The sequence below is a fragment of the Sturnira hondurensis genome, unplaced genomic scaffold (genome assembly GCF_014824575.4).
Source record: "Sturnira hondurensis isolate 20B ecotype Veracruz unplaced genomic scaffold, ASM1482457v3 Scaffold0004622, whole genome shotgun sequence".
Taxonomy (NCBI): Eukaryota; Metazoa; Chordata; class Mammalia; order Chiroptera; family Phyllostomidae; genus Sturnira; species Sturnira hondurensis.
The window spans coordinates 120,544-134,186 of record NW_028077253.1 but is presented as its reverse complement, the minus strand read 5'-3'; the positions used below and the strand labels follow the sequence as shown (position 1 = coordinate 134,186).

At 39.7% G+C, this 13,643-nt stretch overlaps 1 protein-coding gene across 1 annotated transcript; it reads left to right on the top strand.

Moving 5' to 3' along the window:
• The first annotated feature begins 11,879 nt into the window (after positions 1-11,879).
• LOC118986869 (olfactory receptor 13-like) lies at positions 11,880-12,833 on the top strand. Its single transcript, XM_037045935.1, has one exon. The coding sequence runs from the start codon at positions 11,880-11,882 to the stop codon at positions 12,831-12,833; it is 954 nt and encodes a 317-aa protein (XP_036901830.1).
• The last annotated feature ends 810 nt before the right edge of the window (positions 12,834-13,643 follow it).

Genomic DNA, 13,643 nt, shown 5'->3' with positions numbered 1-13,643 from the left:
CAGACACTTCTGCAAGGAGGACATACAGAGGATCCAGAGACACATGAAAAGATGCTCAATATCACTAGCTATCAGAGAGATGCAAATTAAAACTACAATGAGATACCACTTTACACCGGTGAGAATGGCTATCATAAACAAAGCAATAAACAACAAATGTTGGAGAGGGTGTGGGGAAAAGGGGACTCTGGTCCACTGTTGGTGGGATTGCAGACTGGTACAACCATTATGGAAAACAGTATGGATTTTTCTCAGAAAACTAAAATTGGACTTGCCTTTTGACCCAGCAATTCCACCACTAGGATTATATCCTAAGAACCCCAAAACACCAATCCCAGAGAACCTATGCACCTCAGTGTTCATAGCAGCACAACTTACAATAGCTAAGAGTTGGAAGCAACCTAAGTGCCCATCAGTAAATGAATGGATCAAAAAACTATGGTACATATACACAATGGAATTCTATGCAGCAGAAAGAAAGGAGCTCCTACCTTTTGCAACATCATGGATGGAACTGGAAAGCATTATGCTGAGTGAAATAAGCCAGATGTTGAAGGACAAATACCATATGATCTCACCTTTAACAGGAAGCTAAACAACAAAACAAACAAGCAAGCAAAATATAACCAAAGACACTGAAATAGAGAACAGGCTGACAGTGACCAGGGGGGAGAGGGGAGGGAATTTCAGGGGAAATAAGGGAGGGATTTAGAGGAACCTATATAAAGGATACATGGACAACAGCTGAGAAGGGTGGAAATGGGAGGGAGGGGGGAGGATGGGGGGTGGGATGGGATGGGAGTAATAGACAGAAAACTGTACTTGAAAACTAATTAAATAAAAAAATTGGAGAAAAAATAAAATAAAACATTTGGTTATTTTCCTGCATATTTCTATGGCAGTTATGTTTTTCAAGGCATTAGCCATATAAATTAGGAAGAGTAGGAGCCAGGACTTCAAGGGAAAGAAGATTAAGGGTGTAACTCTGATGGAACTAATAGCAAAAAGATTACCCTGAAGGATGTCAGGTGAAACACCCAGACACATTGGAACTTTCTCTGCTGCTGTGTTTCTCTGCCTCTGCAGTGTAGGTGGAGATCCGGGATGGTGGGGACGAGAGAAAGGAGGCAGAATGGACGTAGCTGAGAGTCCAACATTTTCTCTCATTGGTTTGGTCACTTGACTCCTATGGGAAATGACCAAAACTTAGAACATTCTCAGAAGTAAAAACAGACTGTGTAATTGCTGTAATGACTGTTTGACCAATGATATGAGACTATAACTTATCAGTAACATTGGGTCAACATTGGGCTATTAGTAATGAAGTTTTTGTAAGTCAAATTTGTACACATATATTTGAGTGCATGTTGGATCAATTCCCCTAGCTTCTGCATATAGGTGGTTCCCCTAACCCCTTCATTGTCCATGGTCAACTGTGTGTGAAATTTGTACTTGAAGTGTTATGACTTGTATATAGGTGTGCATCCAGAAACTCCATGTTACCTGTCAGAAGCAGATAGAATGATTGAGAGAGTCTCCTTCAGGCTGGTCAGTTTTTTTTAAAAATAGAAGATACTTGAGTATTTAGATATGAAATTGAAATGACTCAATATAAAGTATGTTGATTTATTTATCAACCTTAGAACTTTTGAGAGGAATTTGTATTCATTTTCCAAATCAGTTGCACAAACAGTTCTCTAGTCATGAGGAAGGGATCACTCTAAGGTGTGAGTACGGTGATTTGGGAGTCACAGTAGATGCAGTTATGCAGGTTAGCTCATTCACTTATTGATGCACTGTGCATATTGGTCCATGTACATGTAAGTAGGTATGCTGTATAACACACAGAAAGTCAGCACCAGCTCCAGCAGCACATCAGCTCTCTAAGGGCACCTGGTGATGTATTCACAGTGGGGAACTGGAAGAGAGACCTTTCTGAGAAAGAAGACTGCTAGTCCAGTCACCGGTCAGTATTCTTTATTAAGCCTCCAGTTTCTAACTGGAGGACGTCTCCTCTGAATAAAGTATTTTAACAACTTAGTTTCTTTCCCAAAGCGTTTTAAGCGTTTAAGAATATTTTTTAAAGATTTTATTATTTATTTATATTTAGAGAGTAAAGGAAGGAGAGAAGGAGAGAAATATCAATGTATGGTTGCCTCTCCTGAGTCCCCTGCTGGGAACCTGCCTGCAATGCAGGCATGTGCCCTCACTGGGAATTGAACCACGATCGTGTGGTTCACAGGCCAGCACTCAATCCGCTGAGCTACACCAGCCAGGATGTTTTAAGCATTTAAAGAAAAACAACAAAGACTAAGCATGATCAGAACACAAACTGTAAGTATTTTTTAAAGTATTTCCAGAATGCTAAAAATTTCCCAAATTATCAGGACAAATATAAAGAAAATATCAGAATAAAAAGAAGGTACAATTATCTGTAATTAAAGTTGATAACTTTTAAAATTTTATTATTTAAACATTTTTCATTTACTTGATTGGGTTGTATTGGTTAATAAATTCATAAAGATTTTAGCCCTGGCTGGTGTGGCTCAGAGGACTGAGTACTGGCCTGTGAACCAGAGGATCACCAGTTCAATTCCCAGTCAGGGCACATGGCTGAGTTGCAGACCAGGTCCACAGTAGGGGCCAGGTGAGAAGGAACTACACATAGGTGTTTCTCTCCCTCTCTTTCTCCCTCCCTTCCCCTCTGTCTAAAAACAAATAAATAAAATCTTCAAAAAATAAATAAAATTTAATAGGTTTCAGGTTTACATTTCTATATTACATCATCTGTATATTGTAGTGTGTGTTCACCATGTCAGTTCAAGTCCTTTTCATCACCATTTATCCCTCCCTTACCCTCTTCTACCTCTCCCCACACCCCTCTCCCTCTGGTAATTACCATACAGTTGTCTGTGTCTATGGCTTTGAACTCTTTATTTATATTTATTTAACCTCTTCAAATTTTTCACTTAGGCCTCTAACCCTCTCTCCTCTGACACCTGTCAATGTGTTCTCTATCTATGAGTAATCGTTCTATTTTATGGTAAAGGTTTGAGAAAATTGGTAATACCACACAGTGCTTATCTTGCCTAGGACACTTTGGTACACAATAGCGGAGATCAACACTTCAAATTAGTTTTGATCCAGTAATTCCCATTTAGAGAATTTACCCAAGGAAATAATTATGTGAGCAAAGGTTCCTCCCTGTACTGATAGTTTGTAGTAGCTAAATACTGAAAAAAACACAAGAATTCCAATACTAGGAAACAGGTAAAATACATATCTACATGAAACATGCATTTTAATGATCTTCATCAAAGTTGGGTTTGTTGTGGATTTACTGGCTTGCAATATATTTACAATTCATATTAAATGAAAAAAGTAAGACTCCTAATGCCATATGCATGATATGGAACTGTCGACAGAAGACTCACGGTTATGATAAGGAAAAACATTTTCTTCTATGTGCTTATTTGAATTTCAAATCCAACTATGATGAATTGTCTCTATAACAAATATACATATATAATGTATTGTCTATATAATACAAAAAATTGAACATTATAGTTTTAAAAGTGGAAAATCTGTGAAATCAGTAGAGGTTTATAAATCTGAGCATGTACAGATGAGAATATGCTATGGACTGGAATAAGGGAGAATACAAGAAAATAAGAATGGAGGAATGCATTAAAGAAAAAGACGAGACTTTTGGAAAAGGGAGGTGGTAAATGTCCCATGAAATAACACAAGCTGGGAAGTGGAACAGGAGGTAGGGGCAAGAATAAAGAACCTGAGTCCCAGGAATAACAGGTTTTTGTTGGCAGGTAATGAGAAGGGAGCTTCCATCCTTTTAGTGCAGTTCTGTTTGCATCAAGTACTCATTTGTGAAAGGAAAGAGCAGGTGTTTGACTCCCTCCCCAGGTAGGTTACTTCTGGGGTTTCTAGAATAGAAACAATAGTAATACAGCAGAGTGGCCATCCTGAAAATCATGTTAGGAGAAAGCACCTAAAACTATTGGACAGAATATTTAAAAATTCAAAGCTCTGAAATGTATAACTGAGCATGAAAGAGAGTAAGTAAAACTGTCAAAGGACAAAAATGAGGTAGAATCAGCAAGTGAATAGGGAGATCTGAAGCCAGCACTAGCTTAAAGTCACTTTCAATCCCTAAGGTCCCAGGTTGAAATGATGGCAATGGCCTATGAGACTAGCCTTCCCTTATGCAAAGCAGGGAGTTAGAGTACAGGTGCCTCCATGGAACTGGGTCCTCCTTGTAGTACCATGAGGGATACAGCAATAATAATTTCTGTCTGCTCAGAGGGAACTAAGGAGGTCAGAGGTCAATGAGCAGTATCTGAGAAGGGCTAAAAAAAGAACTGTCAATCCAAAAGTTTATATACAGGAAATTATGCTTCCAAAAATAAAATGAAATGAACATGTTTTCAAACAAACACAAGTCAAAAATAAAACAAGCAACCAAGACCAAATCTTCATTGCCAACAGAGACCCATGTAAAGGCACTACAGGATGTATCTTTTTCCAGCTAAAGCAATGATTTCTGTTGGTAATGGGTAATAAGTAAATATTTTTCTGAGTTTTGAGATTATTTACTTTATCAGAAATGTGGTTTTCAGAAATGTCACTATAATAATGTAGGATCCTGGCATTTTATGTAAATGTGTCCTGTTTGTGATTTGCTGAGATTTCTGTGCTAATGGGAGCATATCCTTCATCACAGCTGGGAAATTCTCAGAAATAACTTTCAAAAGTTGCTTTTTCCCCATTTATTTTTTTTCTTCTTGACTATATGTTAGGACACTTTTTAGCACTTTCAAAGATGTCTTTCTGACTCAACTCCAGTTTTTCCATTTTATGCCTGAATTTGATACTTTTCTCTTAATTTTCATTTGCGTTCATTGGTCCTGCTCTGTTTTGGGCGTAGCCATGTGTTGTATTTGATGTTTTCTTCATTGAAATCATTATATATTGCCATTTTAGAATGAATAATTGTTTTCTTGTAGATTATAATACTTCATTGAAATATTTTATTTTCATTCCTTATAATTTTGCTTTCCTCTCTGACATAAATTACAGTTATTTGAAGTCTCTTTTTTACTGGCGTTCTATTTCCCTGGTCTCAGTTTCCCCCATTGCTCCCATAGTCAATCCTCACCCTGTTGTGCATGTCCATGAGTTATTTATACTTGTTCCGTGACCTTCTTCTTCCTTCCCTCCTTACTGCCCTCCCACTTCCCCTGTAGTCCCTGTCAGTCTACTCCTTGTTTTCCCGCCTGTGGTTCTGTTTGCTTGCTTGTTGGTTTTGTTCATTAGGTTCCCTTTGGAGGTGACATCATATGGTATCTGCCTGTCACTGCCTGCCTTATTTCACTTAGCATAACACTCTTCAGTTCCACCCATGTTGTCATGAAAGGTAGGAGTTTGCTCTTTCTTTCTGTTGCATAGTATTCTGCTGTGTAAATGATGCAGTTTTTTGATCCAGTCATTGACTTATGGGCAATAGACTGTTTCAAGGCAGTAGGCTGTTGCTAGCACTTGGCTATTAAAATAATCCTGCTATGAACATTGGGGTATATAGGTTCTTTTGTATGGTGTTTCATGCCTCTTGGGGTATAATCCCAGCAGTGGAATCATGGGATCAAAAGATTGTTCCATTTTTAATTTTTTGAGGAATTTCCATAGTGTTTTCCACATGAGCTGCACAAGTTTGCGTTCCCACCAACAGTGCACTAGGGTTCTCTTTTCACCACATCTTCACCAGGACTTTCTATTTGTTGGTTTGTTAGTGATAGCCATTCTGAATCGTGTGAGGTGGTATCTCCTAGTGGTTATAATTTGCATGTGTCTGATGGCTAGTGATACTGAGCATCCTTTCATATGCCTATAGACCATGTGTTCTTGGAGAAGTGTCTGTTCAGATCCTTTGCCCATGTTTTAATTGGATTGTTTGCCTTCCTGGTGGTGAGTCCTGTGAGTTCTTCATATATTTTGGAGATCAAACCCTTGTCTCAGGTGTCAGTGACAAATACGTGTTCCCATATGGTTTGTTTCCTTTTCATTTTGATGATGTTTTCTTTAGCCATGCAGAAGCTTTTAAATTTGATGTAGTGCCATTTGCTTATTCTTTCCTTTATTTTTCTTGGCTAGAAGGATATATCATCAAAAATATTACTGCATGGATATGTGAAATTTTACTGCCTTTGTTTTCCTCTAGGACATTTGCAATGTCACAGCTTATGTTTTGAGTCTTTTGTCCATTATGAATTAATTCTGGTGTGTGTTTTTCATTAGTGATATAATTTCATTTTTTTTGCATGTAACATTCCAGTTTTCCCAACACTATTTTTTGAAGAGGCTATTTTCACTCCATTTTATGCTACTGCCCACTTTGTCCAGTATTGTTGACCATAGAGATGTGGATTTATTTGTGGGCTCTCTCTTCTGATTCACTGATCTATGTATCTGTTCTTATGCCAATGCCAGACTGTATTGATTACAGTGGCCATGTAATATAGTTTGATATGAAGTATTGTGATCCCTCCTACTTTGTTTTTCCTTGTCAAAATTGCTGAGCCTATTTGGGGTGGTTTTTGGTTCCTCATAAATTTTTGAATTATTTATTCTAAATCTCTGAAATATATCATTGGTATGTTTGTTAATAGAGATTACATTGAATCTATGGCTTGCTTTAGGTAGTGTGGACATTTTAATGATGTAAATTTTCCCTATCCATGAATACATATATTCTTCCATTTATTTGTATTTTCCTTAATTTCTTTCTTCAGTGTTGTGTAGTTTTCTGAGCACAGGTCCTTTACCTCCTTGGTTCTGTTTTTTCCTAAGTACTTTTACTTGTTGCTGTAGAAAAGGGAATTTTTTTTCCTAATTTCTGTTTCTGATATATTTCATTGTTGGTGGACACAAATGCTTTCAACCTGAATATTGACTTTGCCTCCCACTATTTTGCAATTTGACTTATTAGTCGAGTAGTTTTCTGTTGGAGCCTATAGGGTTTTCTATGTACACTATCATGTCATTTGCAAACAATGACAGTATTACTTCCTCCTTTCCAGTTTGGATGGATGCCTTTTATTTCTTTTTTCTTGTCTCATCACTGTGTCCAGAACTTCTGATACTATGTTGAATAAAAGTGGTGAAAGCGGACACCTTTGTCTTGTTCATGATCTTTAGGAAAAAAACTTGTAGATTTGTCCATTGAGTATGGTATTGGTTGTAAGTTTCTCATATATGGCTTTTATTATGTTGAGGTATTCTCTCTCTATTCCCGCTTTGCTGGATGTTTTTATCATAAATGGGTACTGTAGTTTATCAAATGCTTTTTCAGCATCTGTTGACATGATCATGTAATTTTTATCTTTCATTTTGTTTATGTTGAAATCTTTATTTGTTTCTTTGATTGCCTGTGTTATATCTGGGCTCACACTCTTTCCTATTATGTTATATTCTTCTAAATATTATTGAGGTTTTGTGCATCTCCCCTGAACAAGCACTTCGTATGGGACCTCATCACTCTCAGAGACTTAATGTATTTTATATGCTCCTTGCACATAACTTAATGTCTCATGCCAGATCTCTTTCCAAACTTCAATCAGTGGGAAATTAGTGTTTGAGATCAGTGTTTACTATTGCAGGTCAGTGTGAACAACAGTGGCCCCTGAATCCAACCTCAGGATAGCAAATTCAGTGTTTTTTGAAGTCACTGAAAGTACCCTAAGTATAAGGAAACAGGCTTCAATCTCCATGGGTTTCCATGTAAAAATAGCACTTTTCAGCAGACGAAGATGAGTCACTTCCTCAGGGGGAACCAGTCCTTGGAGGTGCTCACTTTAACAAGCTCCATGGAGGCCACACACACCACATCATGGAGCTTAAACCATTCTCCTCGCAGGTACAGAGGCAGATTCCACATCAGATCGACTGCTCAGAATCCAGATACTTAGGGATGTGGAGACTGTGCTGTGACACGTCCTGTAACATCTGACTTGTCTACCTGTTACATTCTCATGCCAAGACCCTGCTGAGTAGGACCACCCTGACATTCCTCCTGAGTTCTCACTTCTCTACTATTACCACAGACACAGTCAATCACACCCTCACATGCACTCACACCCTCAGATAACAAAGCTGGTGTTGAAAACAAAAGGTCAGGTTTGTTCTGCTCAGTAGGGAAGACATGGAATGGTGGGAAGACGCTTTGTAATTTGTTCCCTGGACTCCACAGGTATGTGTCTGGGAAATGGGTGGGCTTTAGGTGGTCAGAGTGTCAAGCCCTCTCATGTAGAAGCCTCCTGAGCTCGCCTGTGTCCTGTCATTGTGGTGTGGATGGAAAGGGCCTCTGTGACTCATCACCCTGGGAACCCACCTCAGATAGTAGGTGCTTTAACTCCAACCTCTCCTCTTCCTGTGCATTCAAACCCACTACAAGGAAAAGACTGTAATTAGTGCCCTCCTACATTAAAATCATTATATGTAAACTGGTTAATGACTAACAGAGGAGCAGGACAAATGGTTGGCCAAAGTCTTCAGGGTTAGAATGAAGAGAAAGACAGCTTTGTGAAGACCCTTTCCTTGCACTATGCTGTGTGTGTGTGTGTGGGCGGGGGGGCGGGGGTGCTCAGAGTAACATCTGCCGTCCATGTTGTCAAAGCCTAGGTTTCTCACTCCTCTTGGTTAAAACCCTTCCCTGGTCACATTTATGGGGGGGGGGGGGCCTGGTTCCACTACATGCCCCTGTCTCATGGTAGCAACCTGAGAGGGGCATAAAAACCATCTAATAGCCCTGGCTGGTGTAGCTCAGTGGATTGAGCGTGGGCCTGCGAATCACATGATCGTGGTTCGATTCCCAGTCAGGGCACATGCCTGGGTTGCAGGTCAATTCCCAGCAGGGGACTCATGAAAGGCAACCATACATTGATATTTCTCTCCTTCCCTTCCCTTCTAAAGATAAATAAAAAACAAACAAACAGACAAAAATCATCTAATAGTGTTGCCTCCTTTTGTAGTGGAAGGTGAAGCTGGAGCTGTTACACAATTTCTCCTTCATGTCTTCCTATGTGAGAACCATCTGCTTCCACCACCTCCTAGAAATATCCTTCTATTCTTTGCTGCCCAGTACAGAGGTGCTAACACGTGGCAAGAAGAATATCCTATAGGAATTTGATAAAACTTTCATTGTATATTTCTTGTGTCGGTGAAGCTAGTAGAGGCACCCGATTTGTTTTTCCTGGTTCAGTATTTCAGGCTTCCTGTCTATGGATGGCTGTCCTGATCCCAGGGATTCCCATTGTCAGATCCTAGAATGGGATTATGTTTTTGCCGTTGCCACTCATCAGAGGTTAGGAAAGGCAGTTGCTGGCAGAAGTGCTGTAAAACGGTTCCACTAGGAAGACAACTTTGCTGCTTCACTTTTGTACCTTGCATAGTAATCCATGAAAACATGTGCTCTGCAGAAAATTGTAAGTGTAAATGCATTCTTACTCTCTTTACTTTTTAAGTCACTTTGAGAAATGGTGTTAAAAACTAACCATGCTGAAGTGAAAATGGTGTTGTTCTTAACCTTTAAAAGTAGCAACACAAATGAGAGAGGAGCCAGCCTGTGCATGCAAGGTTGTCATGAGACAGCCTGTTCTGTTTTGATTTATTTGAGAAATGCTGCTACTCTGTGACTTCCTGGTTTGTATCCTGGAAAGTGTGTTTATCTTTCATATTTAGAATGAAAGCCCCCCCCCCCCTTAAATGTATCATGGGACTCATGTGTGGTGGCTAGGTTAGAGTTTTCTCCATGGGTAGCTGACAGACTGCGCAGTCTTCACTGGAAGCACAAGCAGCGCCTTTGTGTGACTGAACTTCGGAGTCACCAAGCTGCTGCATTGCTGTATTGGTTTATCTGTGCCCCAGTTGCCCAGTGATTTAATTATGTTGGTTTTTTAAATAAATGTTACTAGTCTGTAGCTTAAGTCTTCTTCCTTCATTCTTTCTTCTCAGGTCTTTTGGCAATCTTTGACTTTTTGCATTTTCCTATATTATATTTAGAAAAAAAAAGAATTTCCACATGATAAAAACAACTACTAGGATTCTGACTTGAATTTCGTTGAGTGTATAGGCCAATTTGGAGAGATTTTGAATCTTTACGTATTTCCCAATCTTTTGTCATAGATACATTTTTCATTCTGCTCATGGACTTTGAATTTAGATTTTTTATTTGCTTATGAATTTCAGTAGTGCACTTGGAGAAGCTTTTTCTATGTAGGCAATTGTGTTTTGTGAATAATGACACTTTATATTATCCATTTCAATTCTTTTGCCCTTTACTTTTTCTTTTTGTCTTCTTGCTGAGTATTTATTTATTTATTTATTTATTTATTTATTGGTTATCATAGGAAACATTTTATTTATTTATTTTTATTTAATTCTTGTTTAAGTACAGTTTTCTGTCTTATATTCCCAGCCCTGTCCACCACCCCCCAGTGCTCCCCGCCTCCGTCCCATTTCCTTCCCCTCACCCTTAGTGTGTCCTTTCTACTTGTTCATGTGGATCCTTCCCTTTTTCCCCTGTGATTCTCTCCGCTCTCCCCTCTGGTCCCCGTCAGCCTGTTCTGTATTTCAGTGTCTTTGGTTATATTTTGCTTGCTTGTTTGTTTTGTTGTTTAGGTTCCTGTTAAAGGTGAGATCATATGGTATTTGTCTTTCACTGCCTGGCTTATTTCACTCTTGCTGAGTAGTTATTGAGTCAACATTAAATAGATATTGTGTTAGCAGAGTATATTTTCTGACTCAGAGAAAAAGCTTTTAATACGGTGCCTTTAAAAACAATGTTCTGTTTTTTGCTTGCTTGTTTGCTTTGTTGTTTAGCTTCCTGTTAGAGGTGAGATCATATGGTATTTGTCCTTCAACACCTGGCTTATTTCACTCAGCATAATGCTTTCCAGTTCCATCCATGTTGTTGCAAAAGGTAGGAGCTCCTTCTTTCTTTCTGCAGCATAAAATTCCATTGTGTATATGTACCATAGTTTTTTGATCCATTCATTTACTGANTAAATAAAAAAATTGAAAAAAAATAAAATAAAAAAAACAAAAAAAACCAATGTTCTGAAGTTTCAGGGGACACTCTCTCAGATTAAAGAGTCAATTTATCTTTAAAAGGTGTCAGGGCTACATCCAGAATTTTCTTTTTGTAAGATTCTTCCTTTTATTATTATTGTGTAGTAGCTCTCATATGCCTAAAAATGCTTTGAAGTGATTTCAGTGATGCTAGTGCCAGTTTCTTTATGACTGGCCATGTTTTTTTTTGTAATTTCATCTCTAACGTTGGGTGTGTGTGTGCATGTGTGTGTGTGTGTGTGTGTGTGTGTGTGTGTGAGAGAGAGAGAGAGAGAGAGAGAGAGAGAGAGAGGGCTGGAGAGAAGGTGAGGAAGTGGGAATTTAGGCATTTTAGGAATCCTTTTTGTAAAGATGTTGTACCTTATGTCTGTGTTTTACTATCTCCAATTAGCGTGGTAATCAATTTACATAGATTTATCAATAGCAGATTTTTTTGTGTCATTTGATTATTGTAAAATTTAGTTCCTTCTTAATTTCTCCTTTGTTGCCTTGTGCCTGGTTTTGGCTCAATCACACTTTGAGTTTTTTCACTTGTCATGTATTCCATGTATGAGAAAAAATGCATTCTGTGTCATTTGCAGTGCATAGGATTTGCGTAGTAACTGAGGAAGAGGACAGAAGTGTCACCGAAGATGTTTTCTGAGGGAAGAAACCATGACACACACAGGTCTACCATATTAAACACATCTCTTGGGCACTCAGACGTGGTGAGCTAGCTCCCTTGTCTCTTTCCCAAAACAATGAGGGGCAACCAGACTTCTGTCACAGAGTTCCTCCTAGTGGGATTCCCACTCAGCCGAAAGATGCAGGTGCTCCTGTTTGGGCTCTTCTCCCTGTTCTATGCCTTCACCCTGCTGGGCAATGGGGTCATCCTGGGGCTCATCTCACTGGACTCCCGACTGCACACCCCCATGTACTTCTTCCTCTCCAACCTGGCCGCTGTTGACATAGCCTATGCCTGCAACACGGTGCCTCAGATGCTGGCCAATCTCCTGAACCCAGCCCTGCGCATTTCCTTTTCTGGCTGCCTGATGCAGACCTTTCTCTTCTTGATTTTTGCTCACACGGAATGTCTTCTCCTGGTGGTGATGTCCTACGACAGGTACGTGGCCATCTGCCGGCCCCTTCGGTATTCTATCATCATGAACTGGAGAGTCTGTGTCACCCTGGCAGTGACTTCCTGGATTATAGGAGTCCTTGTGACCCTAATACAAGTCGTGTTAGTCATGCCATTGCCCTTCTGTGGGCCCCAGAAAGTAAATCACTTCTTCTGTGAGATTCTAGCTATTCTCAAACTTGCCTGTGCAGATACCCACCTTAGTGAAGTTTTCGTTTTGGCTGGGGCAGTATCGGTGCTGGTGGGACCATTGTCTGCAATTGTGGTCTCCTACAGTCACATTTTACGTGCCGTCCTGAAGATCAAGTCAGTGGAGGGACGCCAGAAAGCTTTCTCCACCTGCTCCTCCCACCTTGGTGTGGTGGGACTCTTTTATGGCACAGCCATTATCATGTATGTTGGACCCCAACATGGGGACCCCCAGGAGAAGAAGAAATACCTCCTCCTTTTTCACAGCCTTTTCAATCCCATGCTGAATCCCTTGATCTACAGTCTGAGGAACAGAGAAGTCAATGCTGCTCTGAGAAGGAGGCTGAAAGGGAAAGACCTTCATGAAAGCCTCACTGATAAAAGATAACTGAGCATAGAGGGACTCAAGAAGTCACTTCACTCGAGACCTACACAGGATACAGAGATGTGCTGACAGGGGTGTCCAATCCATGGGCATGGGCTACAGTGTGGGATAGCTATGAACAGGGCCTGATAAAAAATCATATATTTACTTAAAACCTTTCTTTTTTTTGCTCTTCAGGTTTTGTTACTGTATGTGTATTTATTGTGTTGCTCAAGATAAGTCTATTTGTTCCAGTGTGGCCCACAGTTGTCCAAACATTATACATGCCTGCCTAGGGGATCTTTTTTATGTTTTTGAACTTGTCCTGTGACTACCTCCTGAGAAAGCCCATTGTGCTCCCTCCCTCTGAGGATGCTGCACAAAGAAATGAGCCCCTCTTCCTGTCTCTGCATGGTGTAAGCACTTGTAATATGGTCTTGAGGGATACTGAATACAGGAAATTAGCTCATATATTTTATAACCAGCACTTGTAGACAAAATTTTATTGAAGAAAATTAGGTATTAGAAGAATATTTAAAATATTTGGTTATTTTTCTTCATATGTCTATGACAGTGATGTTTTTTGAGGCATCAGCAATATAAATTAGGAAGAGCAGGATCCAGGACTTGAAGGGAAAGAGGATTAAGGGTGTAACTCTGGTGAAACTAACAGCAAGGAGAGAACCCTGAAGGATGTCAGGTGAAACACACAGGCACATTGGAACTTTCTCTGCTGCTGTGTTTCTTGCCTTTGCAGTGTAGGTGGAGATCTGGGATGGTGGGGACGAGCGGAAGAAGGCAGAATGGATGTAGCTGAGATTCCTTGGCAGAATT